Genomic DNA, 15,128 nt, shown 5'->3' on the forward strand with positions numbered 1-15,128 from the left:
GCACCGTTAGAACATGATGATCCTCCCAATGTCAACTCTCCTGCAGCATGTTCTCTAGTACTTTGTCCAGGCTAGTTTTGGATGAGTCAGGTTCTTTCATCCTTCTTAATCTGACTGACTGTCTATCCTGCCACCTAATACCCCTCCCTTGCCATTCAAAGGAGACTTTGATTTTGGCTACTTTTTGTAGGTTGTCTTCCACCCACTTAGTGCATTCCTTGAAATGTCTGTTCTTCCTTTGCTTTTTCTCTCTGAAAGAATTGGATTTGCCTGTTGTCTTGGCTTCCTTGACAGCCCTTTCCCCAACTGAGCCAAATTTTATGTATTGAATCAAAGAAGCTTTGTCTGCACAATAGGTCTCATCAGTCTGAGCTCTAAGGAGCTCAGGTCCTTGGGATCAGCCTTGTGACTGAGAATTTCATGAAAAGATCCCACAAGGTCAAAATCTTTCAGTCTCATCCTATATTTCCTCTTCTGGGATTGTAACATCATGGTGTGAAGCAATAGGGTCCCTGAGGCATCTGTGAGTGGATGTTTCTCTTTTTCAAGGGGGGTTGTGAATCTCCTGGAAGAGCAGCAGTGGAATTTCCCAGCAGAGCTGTTGCAATTCTGGTATCTTTGAGGCTGTAGTGAGAGCTGTGATGGATTCAGGCAGCAAGGTGGCCTTTTCAGACAGTGTCAGGGCCGGCCTGATGTAGAACAAGGTGACAAGACCTCTGCCCTGAACCACTTGGAGCATGAGCAAATCAGTGCAAAGAAGCCAGGTCAAGGAGAGAGCAGAGAGGTGAGCTGGGGTGTGTCTGTGGCACAACACAATCCCTCCATCAGCGGATTTTATTGGTGGAAATTTCATTGGGAAAGGCTGACACAGTTTAACTTAACTTTTTGCTATGCTAACGAGAATTAAGCTGAAACATTTTTAGGGCAAAGGACTCATAAAAGTTGCTGGATATTTGCAGATGTAAGAGATGATTTGGCTTAGAATACAACTGTTCCACCTGTTCCAGGCTAGCATCCAATGGATGAATAGTTTCTTACAAGGGTTTACATAGGGGTTTATTGCAATGTGTCCTCACCCTTCTCTGGCTGGACATACAGGCCAGCTCTGTACTAAGTCCAGAACTAATAAAACATGGTTTCCTTTCTTTGACAAACCTGCTAGAAAAGCAACTTGCAGTGTTTAATGCAAACAGAGCACTAGGGCAAAGTGTGTGATTGTTTGGTTTTTTCCTAGGTAGGCAAGAAAAATTAGTATTATCAGTGAAAGCCTCTGCTTCAGTGTAGCTGGGCCATTTATTTGCTTCTGTCTTGCCCTGGGCAAATCATGTTTCCTTAAGCTGGGCAGAGGTACAGTTTGATTCCTAGCTCAACCTCTGAGAGTCTTCCTTGATCAAAGTCTTGCCAGCTGTGCCAGGCATTCAGCATTGGTGTGACCTCTGTCCACAGGAGCCTTTCCTGAGCTGAGAATGTCAATCCCTCATGGCAGTGTTGAACCCTGTAGTGAGAGATGGGGTGTTAACTGTGGGGTGGTACCTGTAAGATGACTATAAAGTCTTTAATGTTTTACTAAGCACCAGGTGCTTTCAAAGTCAGCCATACTCATCTGGAGCCCCATGAACTTGTGTACACTTTTAGATTTCATCCATTTTCATATGCCTGCAGCTGAGTACCTGTAACAAGTCATGATACAGATTTCTCAACCAGATGTGGATATGAAGGCTTCAACACAGAAAGCTTCAACACAAACTCCTTCAGGTGACCCGTAGGTGAGCCCTGTGAATAAGAAGTAGATTTCAGCAAGCTCAGGTGAGACTTGCCACGAGAGGGAGACAGCATGTGTTCCCTGAGCACATCTACCTGAATGAGACAGCTTAGCCTGGTGTTGTGAACATGTCTGGACACTTGCAGCTCTTAGTGAACTGGTGAGAACCCAAACTTTGTACTTCAGTTGTGTGGTAGGTACCTGTGATAGAGAACAGGGATTTATCTCTGGCTGTTATCATCTTCCAAGCATCTGTAGCATGACTCAGTGCCACAAAACACAGAGCAAATGGAATCCAGATCTGCTGGTAATGGTTTAGCACACGTCCAGGCCTTTCTAGGTCAGGCCTGGGAGATCCTGGTGCGAGCAGGACTGTGCAGCACCCAAGGAGTTGCTTCAGGTACCTGCAGCTGGCTGGCAGGGCCATTCACTGTTCATACTGCAAACAGCCATTGCACAGGCTCAGCTGCACCCTGTGACCAGCTTTGGCAGGCTGGGTGTTTGCACAGGGCTGTGAAAACACAGTGCTGCGAGACTGGGCTGCTGCAGCACCCAGGACACCTGCTTGGGACTGCTCCTTTGCTTCCTCAGCACCAGCTGAGAGATTTCATGGGAGAAGAGGCTTGTTCAGTGCACATGGGATGGCTTCGTTGGCCCTGCAGATTGTGTCGGCTTTTCCCATGGCTGCAGCACAACAGTGGGGCTCTGTTTTCCTCTGGGAAGGGAATAAGCTGCTTCATCATTATGATCTCTGTGTAGTGTCCTGTTGATAAGATCAGTCAACAGCATCAGAGGAAAACTCAGATTCAGTTCTGAAGTATAAAGTGAGTGAGGCCTATTTGTTTAATTTGAGCTTCTAAGGTTTAAATCCCAGAGGAAATTAAATTAGGTGCCTAGAGCAATGGCAGTCTGTCATGTTTATTTGCTGGGAATGTCACCTTTAATATCATGCACATACAACGTGTGTGTGTGTTAATGTAATGGGGTATCATACTGTGCAGGAGCAGGCTTGCTACAAGAACTGGAGATGTGAAATACTGTGAGTGAGGGGTGCTGAGATAGGATTGGATTTTTTTTCAGCCTTCTCCATAAGACTCACTCACCAGCACAAAGGTGGTTTAGCTAATTGCAGTTGGGGATGGCAGCCTGATCTATGTATGAGCACAGGCATTAGTGCTCTGGGGCCGTTTTGATTGGGCTACTTCTAACAGGAGAAATCTTGTCTAGACGCGAATCCAGGATGACAATACTTCTTGCTTCCAAGCCCTCTTAAGCAGTTGGTGTCCTGCTGGCACATGCCTTCCCCCTACATGCTCAGGAGAACCTCAAGAGTGCCAGTTTCCTGTGTTGTGGAATGTAGCTGCTTGTACATTTGGTTACACCTGCACTTTGGAGTCTCCCTTCTTCTCCAGGAAGAAGGCAGGTCTCCCCAGCAGTGTTGGGTAGTAACATTTGGGGTGGATTTTTTTCTGACTTAGATTGTTAAAGACAGGCTCTGAGACACACACTGTGTGTGTGAATGTCACTGCAGCAGTTTGTCACTGCAACCTGTGACACCTGCTGTCCACCAAAGTTAACTGTCCATGCAGGGCTCGCAGAAGGCACTGTGATCTTTCCTCACGTGCTGCACAGAGCAGGCTGCCATTGCTCTGAGCCCCCAAATGCAGCTGAGTTGAGCTGTGGTCTCCTGTCTCGCTCCACTTGTCAGACCGTTCAGGGAGCCAGTTCAGCTCAGTGCCTCAGTGGAATTTGTGCTTCTATTTCAGCTGGATTACCAAAATTCACTGAGAGAGGGCAGTGAGCTGTAGACAGGCTCAGCCATCTTAAGGCATCGTACCCCAGTTTCAGTGCTAGGCACAGTGCTCCATATAGGGTTTGTCCCTAGCCAAGACCTGACCTGTCCCCTCCTTCATTCTCTCCACCCTTTGCTGTTTACCCCTGCATACCCTGTCTTGTCTTCCAACAGCCTCAGAGCAGCTGGCTGCCTTGCACACGTGGCTCCCATTTCTCTCCTGCCTGTGGCACCTTGGGAGTGCCCAGGGGTCTTCCTGCTGTGCTTGAATTCTAGCCTCCCTGCCAAAGCTGCAGCTCCTCATTCGTGCTCTCTCACCCATCCCAACCTCTGGCATTTTTGCTCATCCGTGGATGGCTGAATATTCATTTCCTCCTGGCCTGATTGCTGTGAATACCAATTCCTCCTCCTTTTTCCGGCTGTTCTGTAGATTTTGATGTCTGCCAAATTGTTTTCATTCCCTCACCCCGCTGCAGACTGCACCTCCGCAGAAAGCGATCCTCTCGGTGCAGAGCCCCAGCTCCCCACCCAGCCCTTCCTCCTGAGCTGAGTGATCAGGTTGCCCTCCTGCCTCCAACAGGGACAGACTTCTCCCTCCTCCTGCAAACAGTCAGCAAATGAGTGTCTCCAGTTCAAGAGGCAGAAGAGTTGCAGGCCCCTGCAAGGAGACTGCAGCAGTCTGCGGTGGCACTGCGTGTTTCAGTGCAATGTTCCTCAGCTTGCCAGTCTGCAGATTGGCGCCAGGTTGCAGAGTCCTGTCCAAAGCAGCAAGCTGCTGGCTCCAAGCTGAAGCAGAGTTTTTTCAGGCTCGAGGTATGATGAGAAAGGCCTGGTAAAGGTGCCTGCATTCATGCTGAGCAGCTTGGTCATAAACACTGGCCTGGAGTCTGCTGCAGGTTGAAGCTAAATGAAGAGGGGAATGTAGTGGAGAGGGGAGGTTGTGGTTCCATCATCCCCCAGGAAATCTGTGTGGAGTGGCAGCAGTGTGGCAATGTTGAGGGGAGAGGACTGCAGACACTTTGGATTTGGATTTAGTGGGTTTTGGATCTCTTGTCTTGCCCAACAAAAGAAGAAAGGGAGACTAGAGTATTCAATTTCTCTTTCTGTCCAATAGTCCTGCTTATGTGTTACCAAAATGGAGCCCAGAGGCTTCCACTTGCCCATGGCATCCTGGCAGTCATTCGCTCTCCACTGGTGTTACTGGCCCTAAGCAGCCAGTGGGCACAGGAGCTGGGCTTCCTGCAGGGCAGTGGGACAGCCTGGCTGCCCCTCTTCCTGATCTGAGGTGGAGAGCAGTGCAACTGGCCACTTAGCTCCACTACTGTTTGGTGCTAGAACAGTCCTTTCTCTGGAGCACAGGGTTCATGGCTGGGAAGAACAGGGAGAGAAAGGGTGAGAAAGGGGGCATGGGAATGGTGGGCTCTTCTGGATGGAAAGTAATGACAGAGAGGAGGAAAGGGTGGACCAGAGGAAGGAAAGGAGGAGCAGGGGGAAAGAAACAAACCTGTAGGCTAAAATGGAAATAATAATCCACTGGATGCTGCTGCAACCTAACTCCCAGGAATGCTGCTCCAAGGCCCCCTCACTGCGTGGGGATGTTTGCCTGGTCCTGCACGGCCGTCTCTGCTCCTGTGCCAAACCAGCTGTCCTGCCTGGAGCTCTGGCCTTTGCGGCTGTTGTGAAGAGGGCAGGATGTGTTTGCTTTTGCCTATCGCATATTTTTTTAAGAGGGTGGGAGTTCCTCTGCTTGAATTCCCAGGGCTTATTTTCCCCATGATGTCTCTGGTTTCTGTGACTTGGGGGACTCCATGGAGCTGGGGTCGTGGTCCTCATCCAGGACTTTTGACTTGACAGCAGCTGTTTTCTTGGACTGCTTCACGCTTGCCAGCCTGGCTCTGAGATGGGCCAGAAGCTTTCCCAGCACAGGCACGCAGGATGGGCACGTGCCGTCACAATATGGGGGTGCCTTGCGTGGGCACTTCTGGGAGCATTTCCCATACCCAGCATCTGGTTCATGTGAACAATGTGCTGTGCTGGGGTCAGGCCCTTCCCCATGCCCAGAGCATCAACTCTGTATGGATCTCTGGCTCTTCCCTATGCTGCTATTTCCTGATTAAACTGTGAGCTTGACTTCAGTGGATCAGATGAAAGTGGCTGTCTCCCACTGTCTCTCCAACAGTTGTTATCTTGACCCTTTTTCCTCCTTTCCCACTCTTTCTGTCTAAAGCCGAGCCTCTAATTTTAGACTGAGGGAGATAATTGAGGGTCAAAAAAGATTGCTGTGTAATTTCAACTTTTTTTCAGTGGTTGGGGTGGAAGACAAAGTTAGGAGCTCCTTGCCCTCAAACCTTTGTATTGCGGTAAAGAAAGACATAGGGGAAGGAGTGAGTTGGTACAGTCTGCTCCGTGCAGAAGTCATGCTGTTCCTTGCAATTAGCTAAAACTAAGAGTGAAAAAGCATAAAATACTGTATTTCCTTTGCAGATCCTATTGACCGAAGAGTTCGTAGAGAGAATGCTGGAAGATTTAGAAGATCTGAATTCTCCAGAGGAAGTAAGGCTGCATCATTCCTGTATCTTCCATGTACTGTCTCAGAGAGCTCAGCCCATCCTCCAGCTTGTCTTTGATCCTCCCCTCAGCCTGCAGGCTGCAGCCCTGCCCCATCCATAGACTTGAGGCCATGCTAAGCCTTCACATCTGCTGTGAACTACTGAGGCACTGAGAGAAGGGATTGCAAGAAATATAAGACAGGGATAGGTATTAAGGGAGTTTCTGTGTTTTGATTTCCATCAGCTTCTTTTCCAGCATAGTATCTGAGCACCCCAAATGAAAGCAGTGCAGGTGGCAGGATTTCCTCCATGCCATGTATAGATGTAGTCCTCACCAGCACTCCTAGCACATCACCTTCTCTGCTTTCAGAAAGGCTGAAAGTGGTGGTAGCACATAGACTTTTGAACAATCTGTTGTATGGGCCTCCTTTAGTGGGTTTGGTAAGCAGGCAGGGCTGTTTCACATCTGCTACTTGGCCTTCACCTGCTGGCCCTGCACGGTGTGTGAAGGACCATCACCAGTCTGGAAGCATTACAGCAACAGCCAGGGGGGCTTTATAAAGCTGGTACTAAACTTCCCACTGCCATGTGATCTCTTCCTGGGGAACATTTAACACCCCGTCTCCCATGCATGCCATATAAATATTCTGCTTGACTTCAAAGATCAGTGGCAGAAATGACATGTAATATTTTTAATCCCATTTTTTACAGCTCCCTGCAGACTCTAAAGAAACTTTCCTTGGCTTGTAGAGCAGCCCTCCCCTTACTCTGCTCCCCTCCCCCCAGGAAAATCTCACGGCTCTAATTGTTTAATCCAGAGTTGACTTAATGCCAGGGTGTTCCTCACTGTGTGAGTGAGGGGAGCATGCTGCTGGCTGTGCAGTGACTTTCAGACCACCTTTTATCCAGTTAAATCTAATCCAAAGCTCATTTTTGCTAGTGACATGGAAGCCCAGGAGCACTTTGGTTTGAAGGCCCGTTAGCGAAGGCTTTGGATGGCTCATGTTCCTTCACTGTCCACTGAGGCAAAGAGCATGGCAGCTCCTGGCTCAGCAACAGGGTGTTTGGTTCCCACTCACTGTGACTTTGCTGAATTGAAAAGTGAAAAACAAACAAATGCAAAGGATGACTTCTCCAAGAGGATTGCTTTGGAACCAGTGCTGTTTATAAAAAGGAAAATACTTGAGATGAAATGTGATCTTTCAGCATCCAGATTCCTCCAAGGATTTGTAACTTGCAGGATCTGGGTCGGGCCAACTGAAAGCATTCCTCAGCAGTCCTGACTGTTGCTGATGATGTTCATGTGGTAGAATGAAGCACTGTGAGGAGTCTTTCCTTTGCTGCATAAAGAACCACCTGTGCCCACCTGTGTTAAGTGAAATAATCTGTCTGAGTATCTTTACATGTTTTTCACGTGTCCTAGACAGACTCAGAATTCCTTGGGCTGTGCAGGGCCAGTAGATTACATGGTGCAAGCTATACACACGGCTTGAGTGTATAAGAATACTTAAATAGGACCTGAGCTGTTTGTTTCCTAGAGGATAATGAACAGGAGTTTGTGGTAGCCTCTATCCTGAAGAGTCCTCCTGCTGTGCCCCCAGATCATGGATCAGACCATGAACTACCAGCATATTAAGGACCATGGATACCAACTGCAGGTTACCCTCATGGGCAGCTGCAAATGGAGCAAGATCAGAAGCAAATTCATGTTAGAGACACCCTTGCTGTGGAGCAGGCAGCTGGAGGGGATCTCCTTTAGCAGGAACCTCGCACTGAGCCTGTGTTGGTGTCCATCAGAAACAGGATGCTTACGGGAAGAAAGACAAGTAATTGGATAAAGACTGATGATTTCCAGGTGGCTGTCCCCTTATACCAGCTCTCTTATTCAAACAGCCCCTGGGAAGCCTATGGTGCTGCTGGCCTGGGTCTGAGGACTCTCCTAGGAGAGGACCACTGTATCCATAACCATTCTGAATTAGCCACCTCCAGGGCAGATTGTCACTGGTGGTGTTGGGTCTCCATGAGATTCCTCCCTGGGAGTCCCATCAGGGTGTCAGGGAGTATCACAGGGCGAGACAGTGCAACACTGGGTGCAGTACAGTTTTGAAAACAAAATGAGCCTGCAAACAGGCTTCCAGAGCTATCCCCCAATCTGTGTTTTGGGTCCTCAGGTTAGCCACTGGGATTGTACAAAATGCCTATGCAGAACTGGTTGCCATTCAGCTGTGGATGGGGCAGATTTGTGGCCTAAGAGATTCCACCCCACACCTTCAGCCCCACCCCAGAGCTGTGTTGGAGAGACCTGTGTGAATGCTTGGGCACTGGTCATGTGGTTGTGAGAAGGGTTGGTGGTAAGGCTCCTTGCAGCTCTGTCCCTGAATTGGCTGTGTTTGGGTTGATGTCGGGGTGACTTCCTAGCCCAGGCAGGGACATCAGGATGGGACCGGTGGACTTGCCGTGTTTGGGAAACATTGGCCACAGACAGTGCTGTGTAAACCAGACTGGGGCAAAAAATCTCCCTTCTGTGTGCTTCAATCAGTGTTTGCAAAACAGCCTGAGCAGCTGAGTGCCTGTGTGAGCACAAGGCATTGTAGGGCTCTGTAAGGCCTTTGTGCCAGAGGTGGGAAGGACTGCAGCAGGAATGCTGTGCAGGCACATTGGCTCTCCCCAGCCAGGGCAGCACAGTTTGCCTGTCACCAGAGAGCTCTGATGGCTCACCTACATTCCACTCTGAATCAGCAGAGGTTTGAAAGCTGCCCTGAGACTCCCTTTAAAGCAAATGTGGGCTCTGGGGGCTGGGCTGGATGAAAGAAGAGGGTCATGGTTAGATAGGAGGGAAGACACTTCCGCTGCAAGTCTTCTGAGAGGTTGGGAAGGGGAAAAAGTGATGGGGGCAGAAACTCTCCAAAATTCATCTGACGAAATAAACAGTGCTTGGGCTGAAAGCTCAGAACTTTACTTTGGCAGCTGAGACAGGCCACATTATCTAATGTCCACTGCTGTCCAAAACATACTGATGGGGAAATGTTTTCTTAGTGGCCTCTTGTTTTAAAAAATAATAATAACATGGGGCTGCCTGCCTTTGCAACAATTTTGTTTTTTCTCTGCAGATTGCAGTGATATGCATTAACTGGTTCTCTTTACTGTCTTACAGTTTAAACTTCCAAAGGAGTACAGCTGGCCTGAAAAGAAACTGAAAGTTTCCATCTTGCCAGATGCCGTGTTCGACAACCCACTGCATTAGAGCTGAATTACACTATTCTAACAACTGGGAGAGCCAAGTTACTGTCCATTACCCAGTGACTCACAGGATAATTAATGCAGTAAAAACTCTGCCTGCAAATAAAAAGAGTTTGCTGCACAACCACTGCAAACAGAAGAGGAGCTACTCAGCACCAGCCCAGACCGAACTGAGCCCTTTCCTTTATCCTTCCCAAGGCTGAACTCTCTGGGAGCAGCCTGCGTATGTGTGAGTGCGAGTGAGAAATATTTAACTATGAAAATTAGTAGTAAGAATCCTTTCTCTCTCCTAGCTGCAGAACTCCCCTCTGCCTTAGCCCAGGGTGTAGACGCTCTGCACGCCTGTATTTACACATACATTTCTGCCAGGTGCGAGCCTATAATCCATGGATTAAATGTTCTTTACGTGACTCTGGAGTCCTTTTGTTAGCCAAACTTTTACTGACTGCAGAACTGTTCTTCCATGTGCTATTTTTTTTTTTCTTTTTAGAAACGGAATGGTATTTCCCCTGTTTAAAGGAGGCCAAAAGCTCACATGCTTGAAGCTGAACAGATTTAAAGATGAACTTTCTAGTTCAGTCAAGAAAAACAAATCCAGATCCTCCCTGCCCTCAAATTAGGCATGTTTTAAGTGTTGGTCTTGGTGCTATTAGCTATGGTATCACTGCAAACAGAGGCAACTTTATTCTCATGCATCCTGTCCTTGTGCCTGAACCCCAGGGAAGGTCACAACCTCTGGTTTTGCACAAGCAGGAGGAAGAAAGCTACCGGGGCGGGGGAGATCTCCTGTTTACAGTGTGTTTATCTTTAAAGAGATACTGTCAAGTATTTTTTCCTTGCTATTGTACAGAATTTGAGAAGCTAGAAAGGATCATTTGTTCACAGGGACAACTTCAGCAGCTCTGCAGGATCGGGGGCTGCTTGAAAGCATATGAAGTGAAGATCTCTGCTGCCCTGGCACAGCAGAAAGGAGTCTCAGCCTCAATGAAGCCAACTATTCTCCCTGTTCCAGCAGGGTTGTGCCCTAGTGCAGCTCCATTTTCCCCTCTAGCCTCGCTGTGGTGGCTCTTGTTGCTGACCTTCCTCCTTTCAGATGGGTTTGAACTGTAAAGCATCAAAGCCAGTTTGAAAAGACACTCTCTCTAGATCCCTGTGGCTTCCTCCTTGGAGCAAAAGGAGTGTGCAGAGGAGCTGGTCTCTGCAATGCCAGGAGCTGTGTCTCTGCATCAGCTGCTGGCCCTGTGGATACCTGCAGCAAACCACGGCAGGCTTTACCCCCTGCTGCTGCTGCTGGGTGCTTCTGATGCATATTCCCCAGCCTTCCTCTGCCCATTGTCTTTTGGTGACAACTCTTCACTCCTTGTCAGGGGAGGTGCAACTTTCCTTCCACCCCTTTCTGCCTACAAGATAACTGGTGGTTTATGCGCAGTTGCTGTGTGATCCTAATACAAGTATAACAAAAGCTTTTAACACTTAACTCCCCTGATCAAACAGCAAAGTCCAGGAGGCCTTACAGTACCCTGGGGTTGGTTTTCTGTTTGTTTTCTGATTTAATTTCTTCCCAGCACAGTCAGCTTTGATGTTTCCTGCATATATTTGAGGCTGGTTAATGTTGGTCAAGAAGCAGAGCTAGGAGCCACAAAGCTTTCCTTGGACTTGCTACAGAATTCCTCTGTGGCCTCAGGCAAGTCACTCAATGTCTCTCTGTGCAGAGAGGGTGACTATTGACTAGAGGGCTGTAGGACCTACCGAAGCATGCCAGGGTTTGCAGGGGAGGTCGTGCTTTGTGTACAAAGTAGTATTTGTATTATTATAATTGTTTTTATATTATAATTTAAGGCAGGCCAAATGCAGGGTCCAACACTGCTCTGCAGAACCTTCCTTTCTGCAAAGCTATGAAAGCAATTTACATGTAAATGAGTTTGTCATTTTGTCTGAACTCAGAGGATCATCTTAAAATCCTGCTGTGAAAGAACAAACTTTCAGATATCTGCATGTGCCAGCCAGAGTGGTTGCTGTGCTGAGGCAGGCTGCATTCATCCATGGGATCTCTTGGCCAGTTTTCATTGTCCTGGTTAGCACTAAGCATCCCTTCTGCTCTGTAGATCTCTGTGCAAGGGACAGCGTGGGTGAGAAAGTGCCATGAAAACCTACCAGTCCAGCTTCAAAAACAATGTGCCCAAGTGTCCCGCCAGAAGATAATGGGCAAACAGATAATTGTGGCAGTGGGGAAAAGGCAAGGGCAGCACCTACAATTTCGTCCCAAAGCCATCCAACAGCAGCCCGTGGATGTTCTTGTACAAGCTTGCTGGGGGTGCCGCAGCAGAGCTGGCCTGTTGCCATCATGCTGGCTGCTCTTCCTTGTTTCCAGATGCTAGCTCTCATTAAAAGGAGCTTAAAATCCACATCTTGGTGGAGAAGGGACATTTGGAAGGTCAGTTGTTGCTATTCCTGCAGAGATCAGCACGGGGCAGAGAGAAGTCCATCAGACCCTCTCTGGGCTCTGACACACATCTGGAAAGCTTGAGACCTCCTGCCCTGTGAACTCTTTGAGCCTTCACGGCAGGGATCTGGTGCTGTATGCAGGGAAAGCACCTCCTCCAAGCTGGCTTGTGCTCCAGTTCTGCCTTTCTCATGCAAGTGTTTTCCTCACTGTATTTACTCTCATCAGATGCTCTGGGCTGGGTTTCCATTGACTTCAGAGGGAGCACGCTGAATGCATGTGATAATCCACCCAGTACCCTTGTGTGTGTGTGTGTGTATTTTTGTTCCATGTCATGTATTTATATATAGTTCTGTGTATTTGAGTTATGAACAGGTGGCATGCCAGAAATCTCTATTTCTGAGACACTTTCTCACAGATCTTTGCTGGTAGCCAGATAACAATTGAGGGGGGAAGGCTTGAAGGGAAGGAAGTGAAATCTTCCTATTTAGGTAAGGGGGGAAATATTAGACAAATAATTGCTAAAATAGAATTCTGTGTCTTATTGTTAGAGCAGCTATGAGAACCTGGTGAAAGTCAGCCCTTAAGCTCCCTGGTCATGTCACTGGCTCTCAGCAACTTATCTAAGAGTAAGAAAGTTGCAGTTACTCAGTATCCTGAAGAGCTGAGCAACCACAGGACGTCCCCTCACAATTCAGGTCGAGTTTGCAACCGTGCCAAAGGCATGCTCACTGGCAAGTAAATGAGATGTGAAGTTTGGATATTTTCATCTCGGGGCAAGAGGACATGTCTGTGTGTGAATTAAATGGAAAAGAAACCTTTGTATTTTAGTGAGCAAGTAGTTTGAAAGAGGGAAGTCATCAGTGTTAATAAATGCCACGGTGTTTTTCTAGCCCAGTCCTGCTGAGATGGTAGGACCACTGGTGCTGATTTTTTCTCAGTTGTGTAGAAGACCTGAAGCAGTTTTGTATGGAACCAAAACCTGTGGGGCTTGTGTTGGCTAAAGACAGTGACCTGGATGGAAATGAAAGCAGTTTAGAAGCAGTGAGAACAGGATTTCTCTCTCTTGAAGAAATGTGGCAATGTAGGTCAATTCAGATATTTGGAAAGATGAAGAGCCTTGAAAATCCAACATGTGACAGCAATTCTGAAACAGGAGAAGCCTTAAAAGTCAGGGCTACTCTCTCTCTCAATTTCTGATTAAAAACAGGACAAGGAATGTATAATTTCAGTATTAAAGTATGTAGGGTGTGATCTGAGCAGAGAAGTCAGTCTTGTAGCTGCTGTAACCATATTTTCAGTGGCTTAGATAGATGGTGCCTGCTGTGTCTAATTCTTTGAGGATGGTGTATATTGGTTTTACTCTACATGGAATTGCCAACAGTGATTTGAAGTTATATTCTGAAGCTCTTCACTTTAAATATTCAGTTGCTCTTGGATGGCTTTTGAAATTACACCATCAGGTCATCAAATGGTCTTGGGAAAAGTGAGGGTTGTGTTGTTTTTCATCTGGGACCAGTAGAAATATTTTTTTTAAAAACCCAAAACACTTGAAAGCAGTGCTTGGCTCTTCCCTCCTCCTAGGTTGGCATCCAGAGTCCATGTCCTGCTTTGTCAGCTTGTACCTGGCCAGGGCAAGGCAGCATCACATCAGGTGGGGAGAAAAGCTTCAGGCCAGAGGAAGCCCTTAGTCCACGTGTCCAGTTTTCCCCTAGCCCCAGCATGGCCTCGTGCCTTCTGGCTCCACTGTATCAAGTCTTGGGCTTCAGCCCCTGCTTCATCTGGGCCAGGTGAGGAAGGGTCCAGCACCAGGAGAGCCCTTCCACCTCCCAGGGACTGGGTGACTGCCCTCCTGTGAGAGAACGCATTGTGCCTTAATTTTTCCTGGGAGTGAAGCTGCAAGGGCAGACGAATTGTCGAGCAACCAAGAATTCCTTTCTGTGCATCTGTCCCTATTAATAAATGCCAGCCTGCACAGCAGCCAGACTGTATCCAAAGCAATCTGAAAATCCACATTTGCCTATGGGGTTCACCTCTTAAGATTTTAAAGCTGGGTTTAAGTCTCTTGACCTAACAAGGTCTGTTTCAACCTACTATTTTTATAACATTATTTTCTGTTATGCAGTGTCTGCTTGCTCTCTCTTCTTTCAAAAAAACCCAACCCTTGTGTTTTGACATGAGTCCAAAATTTCAAATGGAGAATAGGCCTGAGGTTGCAGATGTGTTTTAAACGTGGTCCCATATCGACTTGTCTCTCAGGCAGTGAACCTGTCGTGTACTGTGCTTCACCACCTCTTCATTTCTACCATGGCTCTGTTTCCCCTAAAGTCGCTGACAGACCATAAAATCATCATAAGTGGCACATCAGTTCACGAACGTCATTTCTAGTCTGCTGTGAAGGGGCTGGCCCATCCCTTTCCCTTGCTGGAAGACCACAGCATCATTCACCATTTGGCTTGTGGAGCCCTGACAGCAGGAGGGGATCGTCAGCCCAGGAAGGGCTGCACGTGGCAGATGTGGCCGGCCAGGGCCTGGCTGTTTTTAAACTGTCCTGATGCTGTGCCTACCCTCTTTAAAAAGAGGAAGAGAGAGAGAGAAACAAACCCAACCTCGAAAAGCCAGAAGAAAATTTCCTGCCCATTGTCATGTTTTGCAAACACTGTTCTTTTCTCTCGCCCTCTCCCTCCGCTCCCGACGAGGCTGGAGATGAAAATGGCTCCTTTGTTCCTTTCCCTGGGGCCCAACTGCAGCGAAAGTGCGGCTCCGGAAACTCTCCACTGCACGAGCGGCGAGGGTGGGAGGGACCGAGCTGTCCCCGTGTGCGGCAGGTCCTACAGAAGCACGGCTTGCTGGCAGTGCCCCGAGCAGGATGGGAGCAGAAGGGCTCCGTGCTGCTGGTGACGAGGCTCCTGTGCCGTCTTCCTACAGGAGCAAGCAGGATGCGAAACGCACGGGCTCGGGAAGGGGAGCTGGGTGTGAGTGGCCATGGTAGGGACTGATCATGGGCTGGGGAGCTCTGGGCTTTTGGCTTTCCCCAAAGTGGGAATCTGCAGCCCCGTGGAAGCAGGCAGCATCCTGCTAGGGGCTTGTAGTGGTGCCCTGGCTCGTGCACTGGGATGCTCCTTGCACCCATCCAGCCCTGTAGTCCTGGTACTGTGAGTTTGGCCACAGTCATGCTCCAAACCCAAGTCTACTCTTTCAAAACCCTTCTCTTGTCCAGCCCAGGCTGGACACACTAACTTTTCCCTTTTTATAAAGGGATGGAGGTTTTGCCTCTCGCTGGGGACACTACTGGTTTTGTGTGCTGAATGGGAGCAAAGGCAAGGTTCCCAGGGCAGGGGA

At 48.3% G+C, this 15,128-nt stretch overlaps 1 protein-coding gene across 2 annotated transcripts in view; it reads left to right on the forward strand.

The window, feature by feature from the left end:
* Positions 1–9,753, forward strand: part of SUFU (SUFU negative regulator of hedgehog signaling) — an 83,137-nt gene extending 73,384 nt beyond the window's left edge. For both annotated transcript variants that reach the window (XM_041415524.1, XM_041415525.1), the window contains exons 11-12: positions 6,039–6,107; positions 9,258–9,753. In XM_041415524.1, the coding sequence (XP_041271458.1) occupies positions 6,039–6,107; positions 9,258–9,347 (159 nt within the window). In that variant the 3' untranslated portion in view covers positions 9,348–9,753. The remainder of the gene's footprint in view (positions 1–6,038; positions 6,108–9,257) is intronic.
* The last annotated feature ends 5,375 nt before the right edge of the window (positions 9,754–15,128 follow it).

The sequence above is a fragment of the Onychostruthus taczanowskii genome, unplaced genomic scaffold, assembly GCF_017590055.1.
Source record: "Onychostruthus taczanowskii isolate IOZ18803 unplaced genomic scaffold, ASM1759005v1 scaffold5, whole genome shotgun sequence".
NCBI lineage: Eukaryota > Metazoa > Chordata > Aves > Passeriformes > Passeridae > Onychostruthus > Onychostruthus taczanowskii.